This window comes from Contarinia nasturtii, unplaced genomic scaffold (genome assembly GCF_009176525.2).
Source record: "Contarinia nasturtii isolate CC-2019 unplaced genomic scaffold, AAFC_CNas_1.1 Cnas_scaffold_1240, whole genome shotgun sequence".
In the NCBI taxonomy this organism is placed as follows: domain Eukaryota; kingdom Metazoa; phylum Arthropoda; class Insecta; order Diptera; family Cecidomyiidae; genus Contarinia; species Contarinia nasturtii.
In genome coordinates, this window is record NW_022198581.1 from 660,749 (window position 1) to 678,452 (window position 17,704).

General features: G+C 33.9%; 3 protein-coding genes across 5 annotated transcripts in view; 1 reads left to right on the forward strand and 2 right to left on the reverse strand.

Moving 5' to 3' along the window:
* The window catches only part of LOC116345432, a 23,779-nt gene extending 14,995 nt beyond the window's left edge, over nucleotides 1-8,784 (forward strand). Inside the window, exons 2-11 of one of the 3 annotated variants that reach the window (XM_031774798.1) lie at nucleotides 3,417-4,042; nucleotides 4,734-5,030; nucleotides 5,266-5,397; nucleotides 5,477-5,500; nucleotides 5,593-6,047; nucleotides 6,179-6,415; nucleotides 6,558-6,758; nucleotides 6,835-7,247; nucleotides 7,324-7,750; nucleotides 7,840-8,784. In XM_031774798.1, coding sequence (XP_031630658.1) covers nucleotides 4,027-4,042; nucleotides 4,734-5,030; nucleotides 5,266-5,397; nucleotides 5,477-5,500; nucleotides 5,593-6,047; nucleotides 6,179-6,415; nucleotides 6,558-6,758; nucleotides 6,835-7,247; nucleotides 7,324-7,750; nucleotides 7,840-8,181 — 2,544 coding nt within the window. In that variant the 5' untranslated portion in view covers nucleotides 3,417-4,026 and the 3' untranslated portion in view covers nucleotides 8,182-8,784. The remainder of the gene's footprint in view (nucleotides 1-3,416; nucleotides 4,043-4,733; nucleotides 5,031-5,265; nucleotides 5,398-5,476; nucleotides 5,501-5,592; nucleotides 6,048-6,178; nucleotides 6,416-6,557; nucleotides 6,759-6,834; nucleotides 7,248-7,323; nucleotides 7,751-7,839) is intronic. The other 2 variants (XM_031774800.1, XM_031774801.1) reach the window with 2 other exon arrangements.
* A 2,485-nt stretch (nucleotides 8,785-11,269) lies between these two features.
* On the reverse strand, nucleotides 11,270-13,079 carry LOC116345433 (small glutamine-rich tetratricopeptide repeat-containing protein beta). Its single transcript, XM_031774802.1, has 4 exons — nucleotides 12,368-13,079; nucleotides 12,154-12,281; nucleotides 11,778-11,979; nucleotides 11,270-11,712 (listed from the first exon to the last, which is right to left on the reverse strand). Exons 1-4 carry the CDS (start codon nucleotides 12,853-12,855, stop codon nucleotides 11,550-11,552), a joined length of 981 nt encoding a protein of 326 aa, XP_031630662.1. The 5' UTR covers nucleotides 12,856-13,079; the 3' UTR covers nucleotides 11,270-11,549.
* Nucleotides 13,080-14,409: 1,330 nt separating this feature from the next.
* LOC116345309 lies at nucleotides 14,410-16,229 on the reverse strand. Its single transcript, XM_031774561.1, has 2 exons — nucleotides 15,042-16,229; nucleotides 14,410-14,943 (listed from the first exon to the last, which is right to left on the reverse strand). The coding sequence occupies exons 1-2, from the start codon at nucleotides 16,072-16,074 to the stop codon at nucleotides 14,531-14,533; spliced, it is 1,446 nt and encodes a 481-aa protein (XP_031630421.1). The 5' UTR covers nucleotides 16,075-16,229; the 3' UTR covers nucleotides 14,410-14,530.
* Nucleotides 16,230-17,704: the final 1,475 nt, after the last annotated feature.

Genomic DNA, 17,704 nt, shown 5'->3' on the forward strand with positions numbered 1-17,704 from the left:
TTATTGCTGAGAAAAATTTGCTTAAATGTGCCAGCCAACAACCAAATAACTAGGCTCGACACACTATATCCAACAATGCATATCATCTCTCACATCATCGTGTTAAAAGAAAATTCGAATTCGATCCTTGTCATCTGTGTTCTCCGTACCTCTTTACATTGGTGTTTTTTTTTTAATCTGCCTCTTTTATAGGCACGACAATATCATTTTTCACTCTGCAAGTTCCTTTTTCATTAACAACGACGACGGCCGGTCGTGTATTTCTTTTCTGTTCTGCCTTCTGTGTTTTTCTGTGCCTTTTTCTATTCGATGGCTTTTTTTTCTCTCTCACTACAAAAAGGTAGTACGTGTAGTCGTGCATAATTTCATCACGGAAAAGAAAGCAAAGCGCGTTTTACCAGGGCCCCAAAAACCATCAAAGCCAATGTAACAGAGAGACACGAGAATTAGCTTTAGCATCATCACTTTGGAGTGTTTCGTTATTTTCATTATGTTAAAATAAAGCAGAAGACGAAGTAGAAAGAAAAAACTGTCGAAGAAATAAAGACACACCGCAATCGTCTTATATTCACTTGGGCTTTGGAGATGAGAGAAAACAAACGTGTTGCGTGCAAGAGTGCGAATGAATGGGTAAATGCGCTGACTACTAACAGCAACAACAACAACAGCAGCAAAGATGACGAAGACCGTAGAAGGTGACAACACTGGCCGAATAAAAGAGATAGAAAACAACAATCCATGCTGTTGCGATGAAAAACAAAACCTGATCATATTCATTTATATTGGACGGTTGTTGGTTCACTTTTTGCTGCCGCTGATGCTGTTGCTGCTGCTTTATGAGCGCGCGTTTATGTTTTCTGGTTTATTTTTTCATCGTATATGTTGTGTGCACGGCCGTTGTTGTTGTTGTTATTGTATACTTATAATTCTTATTTTTTTTTTCATTTTGTGTGCTGTCTTGAGCATTTCTCATTCCGCCGCTGGTTAGGACTTCGACTGCATGGCAAAGTCGTCTAGTTTTTCCATCCCGAATACGTAATTCGAACAGATTATAATTCAAATCGGTTTTTCGGCCAGAAAGATGTGTCTTAACTAAATGAAATGTGTGAAATGTGCTTGAAATCTCTGAAAATTTTTAGATTGTCATAAAATTTTCGGTTGGCCGCTGTTCATTTCGGTGTTATTTGCAATGCAGTGTTTTTTTTTATAAATATTCGTTCGTTTGTTTATTTGGTTGCGGTTCATACATTCGCGGTTTTATGTTGTGTTGTTGTTGTTGTTTGCAGTGATGCCGTTGCGGTTGCGGCACTCATGTTACTATTGTTAGCTCTGCCAGTGTGTACAAGTTCGCCAATTGATTAAGTAAACAAAAACACACAAATGTATACACATCATCAATTGGAGAAGTGCAAAAAAAAAACCGAAGAAATAAGCATATTTAAAAACTTCAACAAATATCGGCATTCTATGCTCATATTCTCCATTCGGTCTCGTTTTAAAATATTCGTTCGTTCTCTTTCGTGTGTGTGCGCGCGCATTGCTCCGTTTCATGAGACTGTCTATATGTTTGTATGTAATTAAAGTAAAGCACATAAAAGTCATAAAGTTAATTTAAGCCTTCGTCCAATCCAATTCATCGCACAAAATCGAACATAATAATAACGAAACCGAAACAAAACTCTCAACCGAAACAAAGACATAGTAATGCAATCGTGTGCAGCTCATCTTTGTGCGAAGAAATACATGATACCATAATTCCATTTAACACGAGAAAAAAAAAAAAAACAAAACACACAAACGAATAGAAGAAGAAAACATGTTTACCGGAACGTCGCCTGCCCTTTAATGGGTTAGACCGATATTCTTGCAACTGAGTATGATTTGCTGATCGCTACGATCGAAATATATATATATATGAATGCGTGAGAATGAGTGTGAGATTTCTCCTGAGATTTCATTGAAATGTAACACCACCATATAAAAATTGAGATTTTTTGTATGGCAGTATTACGATTTAATGAAATATCGACAGAAATCTCACATTCATTCTCGGACAATCATACATAATATGTATTCTTATTTCGTTTCAGTTTTTCGTATCCACAAACAAATATTATATATGTACACGAAAAAACTGAAATGAAATAAGAACGCAGCAACAAATCGCTCAATATTTACTTTTCTGCACATAAATATATGGAGAGTATAAAATATGTGTGTTTTGTTTTTTTTTTTTTTTTTCGTATTCATCTTTCTCTATTTGTTTCAATGTGCGTCCATTATATCTCAATCGGTTCGCTGTCTCTCGTATATGGATAATCTGACAATGAGCTGAATTGAAAAGTGCAAACGAAAAAAAAACAGCAACCATTTTAACGAAACAACCAACTAAACTAACAATAACAACAAAATGGCCTGTAATATTAAAATTAAATGACGAGTGGAAAAGAAAAATGACAAGAAGACGGAACGATGTGGAAGAAATGAAAAAAACTAGCCCAAGCACTCACAATTCATATATTCACTTTGTGTGCTGGCAGAATAAAGTCTCGGTATATCGGGTCTTGGTCACAACAATGAGAACCAGAATTATATATGTTCGCAGAATGAGTAATAATAAGAAGAACAAAATAAAAAACCAACGACCTAACCGATTCTCGTCATCATCTTATTCAGTCAAACGCGTGATATTCTAATTGGACAACAGTATATATTTTCGTAGTTCATTTTTTTCGCTAAAGTTTTCAATTGCTCTGTATATTGTGTCAATATATGGTGCTATACATACCGCGTGTGTCTAAACGACGAACATACACACACACGCATCAAAATAAAACGTTTAAATCACTTGCTACTTTTTTTTTGTTCCTCAAAATGACAACTCTTTAAGTGCTGGGCGACAACGGCTACAGAACAATTAACTCTATTTTGATAGTTAGTCGAAGAAAGTACATTTGAATATGAGGCACAAAATGTGTAAATGAAAACGAGTGTCAGCCAACCAATTATTTAGACACTATGAGAGTCTAACGCTGATCTCATAACAGTAATAATATGTGTTCCAAAATTGAATGTTGTTGTTGTTCATTTTCCATTCTCTCAATTGAATTTTCGTTTTATCAAACTGTCGTTCGTGTGTTTCGGTCGTGTGCTATGTGTGCAATTGCTTTTTTTCCACTCACTTCAGAAAAAAAAAAACAATACAACCAGTCAACATAATAACGAAAAGTAAAAAAAAAAAACAAACACATCAATATCACTCTGTTTGACCGCTTTGATTTATTTCCTTTTCATTTCGATGTTATATTTAAATTAGTTCCCCGAACCATTTTTAGCTGTATTTCTCTTTATTTTTCGTTTTATTTCACTCGTTTATATTTCTTCATTTCTCTCTTTTTTATTTCTTTCCTTCACAGCAGCTGTATAAAATAAAACAGAACAGAAAAAAGTAGAACTATAGTTGTTCTCTTCAAAAAAAAAAAAAAAAACGAAGAAAAAAACAAAACCTTAACTCATCGATAACACTATTTGATGTTGATTTTGAATGTGTGTTAAACAGTTGTGTTTTTATATGTTTTGTTGTGTTTATCACCATATACGCCATATAATCATCTTTAATTCGTGCACGGAATTCTGACAGAGGAACCCAGACGGATTTCTCTCAATCCACATTTATATATGTGCATAATCTCTATCGCTCGGTCTCTGTATCGCATAAGAGAATCAATCAGTAAATCGATCAACACCGAAAACAATACCTAAAACGAAGCACATATATATTTGTACAATCAAAAGGCAAAATAAAAGTTGTTTCCAGTTTTTCATCGCCATCGTGAGGGCAAAACCAAAAAAAAAAATACAAAACATAAAACATTTTCGCCTTGGATTTTTGAGAAAGAGAGAAATTGCGAAACCACTTTTATTTTACAGCATCCCGAAATTCAAACACAAAAAACACTTTACACACACACACCCAAAAAAAAAGAACACATAATACCCACATTGCACTTCATTTAGAATTTTAAAATGCGGAAACTTACTGGTGAGATTTCTTTGTTAATTTCATAATTTGTATTTTATTTTTATTTTATTGTTTCACATTTTTCTATCAAGTAGTTAAATTGGCCCGTTTAAGATTGCTATGCACTTTTTTCTTTTCAATCGATATGCTGCCGCCTGGTTTTTTTCCTTCTGATTTTGTTAAACTGCCTTGAATTCGCATTTTAACCCCATTTTATATAGCATTAGACAGATGAACAGAATGAACAAATATGTTTTTTTTCTTCATTTTTCTTTCGCTCTTGCTCGACCGTTGTGCGTTTTTGTTTCAATGTTTTATTTTGTCATTGTGATGATTTGTGCTTTATTGTGCGCACGAGAATGCGAATTTCTCGTTACACGTTTGACAAATAAAATAATGGAAACATTGATTGTTTAAAATAGTTTATTTCCAATGAATTCTATTTATATGAATCGTTCGATTGAAATGAGAATTTCAGCTAATTCACGAGGCTAAATGATTTCGATTAGATGTAGCGCCATTCAAGAATGCCATTTGATTTGGCGCTTCATTTGAATTTCAAATTAATTATCAACCAATTTGTCTTTTTTTCTCGCTCTCTCTCTCTCTCTTCCTATTTTCATCTTTGTTTGGGCGTTGACTGTCTTACTTGTTGTTCGTATGATTCAATCATGTAATTTATGAATTCGACGCAAACTTATGGAATATGCAGTGAATAAGGAAGGCATGAACCGTCTTCCAAAGAGGGTACAGCAAGCTAAACGAGTTAGTCCACCAGCGGTACCTGAAATCTATCGACATTCTGGTAGCTCATTTGGTTCGGCCGGTTACGGTTCGTGTGACGATTCCACAAATATGGGCGGCGGTTCAAATTTTTATGCAACAGCCAGCGATCCAAACAATTCATTGAACGTTTCATTGCGAAGCAATGCCAGCAATTCATCCATTGATCTACCCGATGCCGCAACTAGTCGTCTTTTGCAAGTCAATTCAGCAGCTAATGTTAGCGGTGAGTTCATTTTTTTCTTTCTCCGTTTTACATCATTCGTGCACATATTCACTAATTTCCATAGATAAAAAAATTCTTTGAATATTAAAAAAAAAAAAAACATTTGTGAAATGTCATATGGTTGGAATGTTTGTAAAAAAAATGTGAAATGAGACATTGATTGTTTGTCAATGTACACAGCAATAATTTCAACGATTTCAATATATTTGATTTTCGATTCTTCATTTATCTATAGGCAATGCATCATCAAGTGCAAACACAGCACAATCGCAACAGGCATTCATATTTCACGTTCAAAATCAGCAGCCATTAACACACAAGGCAGCAGTATATTATCATCAGCAGTTGGCATTACAAGAAGATCAAGGTATTTATTCTTTTTTTGAAACATTTTTTTTCTTTTGGTCTCCATTCAAACGGAAATTTTGATTTTATCCATTTTTCAGGCATTGATCTGACACAGTCTCCAGGTGAGTTATTTTCTCCATTTTTTTTTTTTGAATGGCTTTTCATCTCAAGAATTCGATTCCATTTTATTTTATTTGACAATAATTTTTTTCAGGTCGAGATAGTCCTGGCAGTTCATCTGGCTCGGGATCGGGTTCAAGACATTCAACGGCTAGTTTAGATAGTGGACGAGCTTCATCATATCACACATCCTCGTCGGTGGCATCAAAACCATCGGCATATCAACCGTTTTCCAATCAAGTGCCACAATTCACAAATAATAGTGGCATTTTATCCAGTCCACGATGCAGTTCAGTGAGTTCATGTTCAATCGGCAGTGCCGATATGCATCGAACCGATCATGAAATTATTTGCGATTGGCTACGTGAATTATCGATGGAAGAATATGCGCCGCTATTCTCAGAAGCTGGATATGATATGCCAACCATTAGCCGAATGACACCCGAAGATCTGACGGCTATTGGGATAAAAAAGCCTCGGCATCGTGAACGTATTAAACAACATATTGATTCATTACAATTGCCTGATAATTTACCGCATTACATTCCGGTTAGTAAATTTATTTTTAAAAACATTACCATTTTTACCCCAAAAAACCATACATTGCAGAAAATGAGGCAGAAAATAATGAATAAATTATCATGTTGCATATAAACAAAAATTTTGCTGTGTATTTACAGGGTTCAATTGAGGAGTGGTTGCGTTTGTTACGATTGGATGAGTACATTCAGCCATTATTAGCTCAAGGTTATCGACAAGTGAGAGATGTAACACAAGGCGTGTCATGGGAGGATATGGAAGATATTGGCATCGTTAAATTAGGGCATCAAAAGAAATTACTATTAGCCATTAAACGAATTAAAGATATAAGTAGCGGCAAATGGATTCCACCCGGTTTAGCAAACAATAGTCCACAGGTAAATATGTGTTACAATGTTTACCCCATTTCTTTTTTCTAAAACCAAACGAGTTATTCCACATGATTGCACCTATTGCAATTGTTAAACAACCACAACAATAACAAATTGCCTTTAATGGGATTATTCGGTCATTTCACAGATGCTCAACTGGGATCATCAGCAACAGTATTTTGAACAAATGCACATGTTAAATGCAATGCCATCACATATTTCGCCTCTGTCAACCGATAGTAGCATAAGCAATCAATTTTATCAACAGCCCAATTATCAACAATCGCTTCACTTAATGCCACATAACACGATCATGGAAAAGGATAACAATGATTTTGTTTTGATTAAGGTATGACAAATTTGATATTTCAATGAAATTCTTTTAATTTTTTTTATTGATTGTTTTTCTTAATTATAATGAATAGTTACGCCAGCCACGTGGTCGTTCGATTGATTCACCGGATGATGATGAAAATCGAATGATAGTAACATTTAGCCAGCATCATAATAGCCAGGGATCGGAAGCCGAAGAAGCTCTACATGAAATGTCGGCAGTCAGTAGCCAATATCAACCGAATTTGCATAATTTACATCCACAGTCATGGCGACAATATGTTGATGGTGACATAACGCCAACAAATGAAATGTGTGGCCGAACGTCTGGTCGTGATATCAACACATTGGCTGGTGAAATTGACCGTGATAGTTTATTGCGAAATCGTGGGATGACCGTGCCACAAAGAAATAAACCAATTGCAATGGTAAAAGGCAATGTCTTACATACAATTCCACAACAACAACAGCAACAACAAGATCTAATAAAACCATCAGACGACAGGTAAAACACCGTACATCAATGCATCTGATTTTGGTATAAGACATAATATTTTGTTTCTCTCTCTTATTCATAACAGCTATAGTACACGCAAGAAAATCGATGAAATTCGATCGATAGCACCAGAACCACCGCGAAGACATTGTTCGAGCAGCACACTTCGTCCAAATTCACTCGATCAAATTTGTGAAGACTATGAATCGCTTACTATATCGGGACAACCATCAAAAGCCAGCGGTCCATTCAATTCACAAGATATTTACAGTTATTCGAATCAAGTTCAAAGCCAAATGCATTCGATGCCATTTTACGATAATTGCAATCAAATGTCGTTGAGCATGCCATCGGCCCAACAACCAATCTATGCAAATTATAATGCCGTTGTGAATGCAATGCACACGCAAAAATCATTGCCAAACATACAAATGACCAGTACAAATCATATTCAAACACGAGCCGAAGTGCATGCTGAAAAGGTGCCGTTCACAACTAGCAACGATTCAAAGGTAAGTGAATTACAAAGAAAAAAATCTTATCCAGATAATGATTTTGAACGAATTTGAAATTCAATAATCGATTTTTTTTTCGTTTTCAGTCAAACTCAAGCATAGATTCGATCGATCAGTTGCCATTTGCAAATGATAATGCTGGAACGATAAAACAACGTGTAAATCAGTATAATCAAATGCATACAACCGCACAAGTTTCACTTGACGATTCACAATCAAAATGTACAACGGCAGAGAATACGCCTACAAATTTATCGTCAGCCACATCGCCTTGCGCTAGTCGCAATGAATCAAATGATATCAGTCAAAATGAGCATGCCAGTGTATCGGTGCTGAATGATATTGGAAATATGTTGGCAAATCTCACCGATGAATTAGATGCCATGTTGGAAGAAGAAAAACGTGTCGGTCTTAATGACAGCGAGTAAAATTACGTTGAACTTACACACCCACAAATTTGGTGCAAAAACATAAAATAGGTGTAGAAATTTGTATACATATACTATATTTAGGAAAACTGAATGAAAAAAAAAAATGAAAATAAATAATAGCCATATCGTAGACACAGGAGAAAGAATGAAGAAAAACAAACAAACTACTTAATACTTTAAACACACAATGGTGTTATGCATAAATAAATATATAAAATTGAATTATAATCGTTATCGTAAATTCGTTGTTGTTAATCGATTCATTACGATCGTAATATATCACCTGGGCCGTGACACAAAATATCAGTCACCATTTTTGTCGCCATCATAAGTATGTTCAGGCATATTGAACATCACAATTTGATATAGCTTTTTACTGACGATCATTTAAAACAAACGATGACGATCTCGAACAAAATACGAGATATCGAAATCAAAAGAATAAACATTAAGAATTTGTGTATTTGGATAATAATATAAATGCATGAAATTGTATGCCATCGTGACACATGCAAAATATAAGAAATGTATTGAAATTGTACCGTTATAATGAAAACAATAAATAATAATAATTGTAATATGATTTACTAACAAAAACAATAGGATGCGCGCAGTGTTCTGTTAACACCCTGGATAAATATATATATAAAAAAAAACAAATTGGTGTACGACCCCGTTTTGAAATTCCTGACTTAAACCGAGGCGGAGTTATTATGTATGAAAACTAATATTTATACAATTAGGGTTAAATTGTTATCTGCTTCCGGAGAAGAAAATCGAATGTTGTAGAATCTGCACGTTTTTTTTACATTTCTATTGGCGAGCCAAAGTTCGTCAAAACACTATTGTCTCGCATTCTGAATAGAATTTCCGGAGAGCCTCCCCCGACCCAACACATCCATTCTATAGCATAATGATGTAAATGTACATGTTTTAGTGATAGAAACATAATAATAATAATAATAATAAAAACTAGATGAAGTGATGAACAAAGTATAGCGCACTACTCGTTCCTCTCCCCAACCTCGTTCCCTTCTCATGCTGATGCAATCTCTTTTATGCAAAAATCAACCTTAAACACAATTACTGACCACAGAGTAACCACATGACTGTAAAAAAAAAAATTTGATAAAAAAATTGTGCATGTTAGAGCAAATTCCCAATTCCGTCGATAACAAAGATTACGCACAAATTCCCAAATCATATTTACACGACTCTCACACATTCCACAATGTGTGGCACTGAAATCACATACATATACAATTTTTTGAACAAAAAAAAAATCAACGCAACATTAACCAAATTTTTGTTTTAATTCACGTTTAAAGAAAAAAATGGTTACTTCCTGTTTGCACTCTAACGAATTTCTACAAATTTTGTACGCCTTTTACTAATTATATACTGTAGAATGGAATTAGATGTCGCAATTTTATTTTGATGAATGAACTTCATTCTACATACTACACAAACACACACTCACACATTCGATAGACATTTGAAAAGAAAAATGCAAAAAATAAGGGAAAAACATTCAAGATTTTTGTAATATTAGCTGACGACTGCTAGCAATCGCCGCTGCACCACATTTAATCATCATCAAGTCTTCTCATTACTAAAGCGATTTTCTTATGCAACATTACCAGACTTAAGCCATTCTCACGTATATATGATCTCCAACATACAGCGCACATGTAACCATCCCTACAGTAATTAAAACAAACAAAATTTTAAGATATTTTCGATTAAAATCGGAGTATTCTTTGTTTTTTTTTTACAATTCGATCGAATTTGTCGAATCGATTGTTTATATATTTCAACCAGACATTTGAAATATTTTCAGACAGATGATTCGGCTCAGGAAGCTAACGTCAGGCGCTGAAATGGAAGGAAAAACAATTATTGTTTTCACTTCATTTCAGCCTGAAAATATCTTAATATAATGTATGTCTGTTTCGACTCGATTTTGAAGGTTTTTTACTCTTGACCACTTCAAATTCTTGTCAATCTATTTTCATTTTTACAACACAATTTTCATTTCAACAACACAGACAGACAAATGGAAAAAAATAAGCTAGAATTTTGAACATTTTTTTGTAGACCTCCTATAAATGAACATATACTTTTTGAATCGATATGCCATTCGTAAATAAGATAATAATGGTCATTTTTGAATATGATAATGTGAAAACTTTGAACGTTCGATGGTTGTTGATTCATGAATAGCATAATATAAACAAAATATATTAAAGACATAACAAAAAAATAAATAAAAATGAAATATCAATCATAACATTTAAACGAAAACCACATACAAACAATAAAAATGAAAGATCACAGAAAACTGTAAAGTCACGACCGTGCGGAAACAGAGCGGTATCCTTTCTCAAGATGTGACGATTGTCACAGAATTTATCATTATTCAAATAAAAAAAACCAACAACCCACAAACTTATTATAACATAACATTGAAAGAAAGAGAGAGAACGATAAGAATGAAATTAAAAAAGAAAAAAAAATCATATAGCAATTTTGTATACAGGTACAGCCATTCAATTCACATTTTCTTTGTTAATTTTTCAAGATTTTTTACGCAATGGATACGCTGAAAATAAAAACAAACAAGTAGAGAAGAGAAATTACTGAGAAATGATAACGATTGGGATGTAGAGAAAGATTTTTTTTTTTTTGAAAACGGTTTTTGTGTCTTAAATAGCATCAATTTGTTTCATTTGATTTTTTTCCCCTTCATATCCGATGCATTTTGCGTTCCAATCAATCGAAATGTATTTCTTTAGACGAATGAGTTTAACTGAATAGTGACGTTCAGTGATGAGTATATATTTTGTTGTTAATCGTTCAAATATCAAATGATTTGAATGAGATAAGTTTTGTTTTCTTTTTGTGTCTAACCCAAACCCATCTCCAAACTCCCCAACATATTCAAGGAATCTTAAGAAAAATCAAAAAAAGAAGCCATGTTTTAGTATTGAAAAATAAAGAAAGATGCAGAGAATATACAATATTTTGATGATTTTGATTCTTTTTGTTTAATTTAACCCCATAACAGTGAGTGAACAAATGAACATGCATTTTTTTTTCTTAAAATGGATATAATTACATTTGACCATTGCAAAACAATAGATTTCTATGATTTTTTTTCTCGTCTTATTCTTCAGTTTACTTTATTGAAATATTGAAAAAGGCAAAATATACGTAAGAATATTTAAAAGATATTTCAATGCTTGAACGACTTATTGAATTAAAAACAAAATGCTTGACGAATTGAAAAAAAAAAACGGATTCCCAATTACTTTTTGTTGTTGTCTCATGACGTTTATGTGATTTGTTTATTGAGAGTAATGTGCTTAGGACGATGGTGGCGGTTGTTCAGGATTATTTGATGCGGGATTGTTTTGATTTGCATTTTCACCGCCCATTTCACCAAGACCAGCGGCAGCTGCAGCCGATGCGGCCGCTTCAAACATCTCTGGATTTTGATTTCGCATTTGACCAACCAATTGACGACCGCTGAAACAACAATATTCCATTTTAATTTGCATTGAATACAAACCGTTACCATTTATGCTACTTACATCTCAAAAATGCCATTTATATTATTCATTTCAGTCAATTGACTGCGCAATTGTGAAATAGTATCCTGCATGGCGGGATCCGACATCATTTGTGTTGCAAGGTTCATTAGAGCTGGATTATTAAATGCTGCATTAAAGTTGATTCCTCCCATTTGTTCAGCAAAGTTTGGTGGAAGACCGTCACTTGGTGGAGCATTTTGTGCTAATCGAACGAATCGTCGAAGAAAAGCAAAACGAAAACGATAAAAAAGAAAGAAAATTATTATGGTAATTGGTGGCAATAAAATCCATACGTAATAGAAATATATACGGCACTAAATCGTGCAAAGTATGTCTAAACCACGTTGAATCAGGTAAGTTGTAAGGAATGTGTTACCTTCTTGAATGCGCTGCTGAGTAACACTCAAGTTATTTTGATAGTCGGCATTATCTGGATCTAAACGAAGTGCATTTTTGTAGGCTTCTTCGGCTTCCTTGTTTTTGTTCATTTTCGCATAAGCCATGCTATAAATAAAAATCCAAACATAAATCAAATTTATTTCTCTCAAAACGTGCCTATAATTAAGAAAAAGAAAAAAAAAAACACCTACCCAAGTCGTCCATACGCTTTACTGTAGTTTGAATCGTATCTCAGTGCCATTTTACAATCGTCAGCTGCCTTTTGATAATCGCCCAATCGGCTGTATGCAGCCGCCCGATTACAATAAAACACCGGATTGGTTGCATCTATACTGAGCGCCTTATTGTATGCGACCAATGCTTCCGTATATTTTTCCTCTTTCATCAATTGATTGCCTTCATTTTTAATATTTTCGGCTTCTTCTTTACGATCTGGACTGATAGTGCAGCATGTGCTCTTGTAAATATCATATAAATTTATGTGATTCAATGGACTGTCATCGGATGAACCAGCTTCACTGCTTAACGATGGCAAATCGTAGGCCGTTTCTAAGCATTGTGCGGCCACTTCCAAACTTTCAACAATATCCGGCGAAAAATTGCTGCTGTCTATTTGATTTTGTAGAAAACGTAGAAATGCTTGAACAAAATATTTTGTTTCTGTTGGTACGGTGGTCATTGTGTTATTCACGTGCTCTCACTTATTTACTTTAATATGATCAATTTTATGATTTCGAATTTTTTTCCCGATTGTGTGTGTGTGTGTTTTTTTTTTTGTTATTTATATCGTATTTTTCTTGCCACACTGTGCCTGTTTGGATGGCAAAAAAAGTTCATTAATCTAAAATCAGGTTCGCTTGTCAAATTCTACCGAATCACACATTGACAACACATTCTCAAACACACCAAAGTCGTGTGAACTTATGGAGCAAAAAAAAAAAAACTCGTGTTGTCATTTTGTGGTGAATATTTGTTTATTGTTTTCACGTGAAGTTTTGGTGTCTAATTTCATTTGATCATTTCAAAAATAACCTTTTTTGATAATATTTTTATTTGTTCGTCGATTTTATTCAAACTTTATTCATAAATGAGATCGCAATTTTTATATAAATATTTGCAAGTTTGATTGCAATGACAATAGATGGCGCCAGTCATACCGGTATTTTGTCTCGACACGTGGTGAAAATATACATTTTTAGCCATGCAAACTATACATTAAAATAAATCACAACTCCGATTCATAGCACACTTACACGATATGGTACGATATGACGGTTTGAATATTTCCTACAGTCATAAATTTAGAAATTTGCATCTAAAATTAAATTCCAATTGAATGAGCATATCTTGCGTGTAATAGTAATAATTATAGTTATTAACACCTCGTTCAATACAACTTTATTTCACGTGTTTCGTAATGGAACATTTTTAGCCGTAGTTTTTCTTATATATCATTTCAACAGAAGTGAAAATCATACGATTTAAATATTGTATCATTGAGTATTTCCATTCAATTTAAAAAAAAAATGCAATTTTGTTTTGAGATATTTTGTTGAATGAACACCTTTATTGTAATCATATATTGTATATTATTATTGGGTGTGACAATTAATTTTAAAGGATTGATAAGAGATGTCCTAACTCTTTCTGTAACGCATTGGACCATACTATAACCATATTCACGTGAAAATCACATCATTTGACACTAGTTTTCAATATGTTTTATTTTGTCAAAGTGTAAACAACATATTTTTTTCGCTTAAAATCATGTCAGCTTACGTGCCAAAAAAACAGCATTTGCGGGAAGTTTTACTTTTCTTTTTTATTTCGAAGAAAAGTGCTGCTGAAAGTCATCGTTTGATCTCAGATACTTACGGTGATCATATTCTATCGATTTCAACCTGTGAGTATTGGTTTCGACACTTTAAAAGTGGTAATTTCGACGTGGAAGACAAAGAACGGCCAGGTCAGCCAAAAAAGTTTGAAGATGCAGATTTGCAAGCATTACTCGATGAAAATGCATGTCGAACGCAAGAAGAACTTGCAATGGAGTTGAATGTCGACCGAAGAACCATTTCTGTGCGTTTGCATGTAATGGGAAAGATTCGAAAGTTGGGAAAATGGGTACCACATCAACTGAATGAAAATCAATTGAGGAATTCTTTCGACGCGGAATCGACAAGTTACCAAGAAGATGGGCGGAAGTCATAGCTAACGATGGGCAATACATTGGTTAAAAAAATATTGTATAGTTGTTTTTAAATAAATGTATCTTTTCACACAAAAATCCTTTAAAATTAATTGGCACACCCAATATTATTGGACATAATGCCAAATTTGTTAAAATCATATTTTTAAACTAAAAGCATTGGTTGAAAATTGTCTGGATATTCATCTTTCCACGACGATGCGGTGACGATTTTATTTTTCCAATAGCCTTTTTCACCCCATTTGATGCCATTGTTGACGAGTTGATCGATATTCGTTTCCCATCGCATCATTAAAGCATCTGGTGATCCCATCCAACCGGAATCTTCATCCCACAATTCAATTGTGATGCGTACTGATTTATGTATTCTTGGTGATCGATATGTTTCGCCAAAGTATGGCATATGAGTATTTACTCTGCATTCAGTGCGATAAACCTCTTTTCCTTCGACCAAAATTTTAATATATGCATCACAAGCACCCCAGTCATCACAAGCATTTCCAAATATATCAGTGTGGGCCTCACCTCCGTGTATAGCTATAGTCCACCAACCAAATCCTTTAGCCAATAGAAAACAACTATTCATTTATTTGCACTACTAAATAAGACATTTTTTTTTAAAATCAAAGTAATAAATGCCTGTTGAAAATGTTTACCTGTTGGACTATGTTGAAGGGGTTGATTGCGTGCTTCATCGGTGCATGTTTTTGCCACAAGTTGAATGGCATCAGCAAAAGCATTTTCCACACGATATCGAACGTATTCCATGTATCCAAAGAGGCAACCATACATTTCATGTCTCATATGGCAATCGTATTCTGTTCGTGATATCGGATCTCTTAAACAAACATAAACATATTCACCTTCAAACGGACGGCATCCCTTTCGACATCGTAGCGAACCATTGTCCAGGGTTTGATTGTAATTTTCGTCAACACTTTTTGCCAAAACATCATTGATCGGTTGACGATTGTGTATTGGTTCGCCCATTGAATCGGCGATTTCCAATTTATGCAAACGTGCTTCGACGGTGATTGGACGATATTCAAATAATGTTTTATAAAGTTTACACGAAATTAACGATGCTCGCGCAAGGTCAGGCACAAATGCACTTTCCATATAGACAAACAGCGATACAAACGATGACAACGATAAAAGAATTGGCATTCCGACTAATGGATATTTTCGAAAGATTGAATGTCTTTGAGCAAATTTACTCACTATATTACATAGACCCGTGTGAATATCGTGAACAATGGTAATTTTACTATCGGATGAAAAGTTTTTGTTTGGATCCAAATTGATAATATTTCGTGCAACTGTTCGCATCGACATTTCAATTGTTCGCATATCATGTTCGGCCTGTTGTCGATGTTTTACATCCGGAATTGCGCGATCCAATCGTCTTCGCCACTCGTACTCACTTCCAATTGTGTCTTGAGCAATAGGCAATGCTGCAATCATTGGAGCTAAGTATGGAACAAATTTTAATATTCTTGTGTCACCGATTACTTCCACTTCTTTGCGTTCGAAAAATGATTTGGTCGTTTGCAACGATTGATTGACACGCGTTTCAAGTATATTGGGAAAATCTTCGGTTAGCACAAAATTGATTCCTTTGTATGGAATCCATGCCAATGATAATCCACTCATAAACGTTAAAATAGATATGATTCGAATTGTGAGCATCTTGGAATTCGAGATTTATTTTTTCCCCGAAAATATGGTTCACTTTCAATTTCTCTTCCAATTTTGTAAATGAAAAAAAAAACTTCTTCAGATAACTCCCTCAATCAGTCTAATCACAACAAAGTATCAACTCTAACTGAAAAAATAACCAGTGTATGCCAATGCATTTGAATTTCTAATGGTATCAATTGCACACAGATACTCATCAAGAACAACCAACATTGCAACGAAACAAATCTTTACATTTTTTTCATCATAACAATTCTATTATTATTGGTTTATTCTAAGTAACCTTGTCTCTAATAATATTGCATAATGAAGTAAATTAATCTAAAACGATCTAGATGATTTACGATTACAATTACTTTTCAAATCGACGCAATTTACTACGATTTTTTTGTTTATTTTAAATTTTCCACTCAACGGTTAATGGTCTGAAATTGAAAAAATATTAGGCATTTTCAAAGTGAAAGTTTGAATATTAATCAATAAAGGAAAGAAAATGCATAAAAAAAATCTTTCTATTTCCAGTTTCACTTGCGAGAAAAATGCATTTTGATGCTACACAGACACAATGAATTGCACAGTTTTATGAGAAGGATGTAGGTCATTATTATCAACGTAGTGTATGCACGTTATTATGGTTATATACAGATACACTGCCGTCAAAAAGTTTCAGACCACTCCGAAAATATTTAAGACCCAAATTCATTTTCAAGCCGCAGAAAATCTTAAGAATATCATAAAAAATTGGCTTAATACTCAAAAATTTGCCGCATTCAAACTTTTCGTATAATATTTTTTTATCACATTTTACCGCGTTCCGAATGCAGATGCAAACGTTTTAAATTATTGGAAACAAACTCAAATATTCTCTTTTAAATGGAATGAAATTAAACTTTCTGACGGCAGTGTTTATAGTTCAATTTCAATGCCACGGAGTTTTAAACAAAGATTTGTAAAACTACATGACAAGATCATGTCATTTCAATCTCAACATCATTTATAAAATTACTATTTCATGAGCAATTTGTGCGAATAACTATGTGCATCATTTTTTTTAAAGATGATAAACATGGCAAAAGATGAAAAAAAATTCAAGGGATGCCATTTTTGGAACATTTCGACTTGATCTTGGATTTGCAGTTCAAATCGACCAATATTCTATTTATAAATTCATCGAAATGAATCGATCCATCTAACGATGTTTCCTGAAGAATTCTCCTTGAAAAATTGAAGATTCTCACACAACTTGATTATAATATAACGTAAACAATTTAAATTTTACTAGCAAAATTCCGGCTTATGCACATCAGTGTCGAAAACAATTAGCTTTTCAAATTTTTATTTAAAACGAAGCTGATGGAGTGCCAACATCATTCCATTTGATATTAGCGCATGCGTTTCACGCAAATAGAATTATTAATTTAAATTCGTTGCGTACGCAAGCACATACGGCTAGAACATTTGATTTCATTGCTTTGTGAGGTGGACGCATGTATAAAAGTTATATTAGCGTTTAAAAAAAGTTCACCAAGCTTTCGTCATCGCAACTGGCGCCGCATCCATTTATTTGTCAAAACACGAAAATAAAGGCACAGAACGTCAATGAGACAGCGTCCATATCATA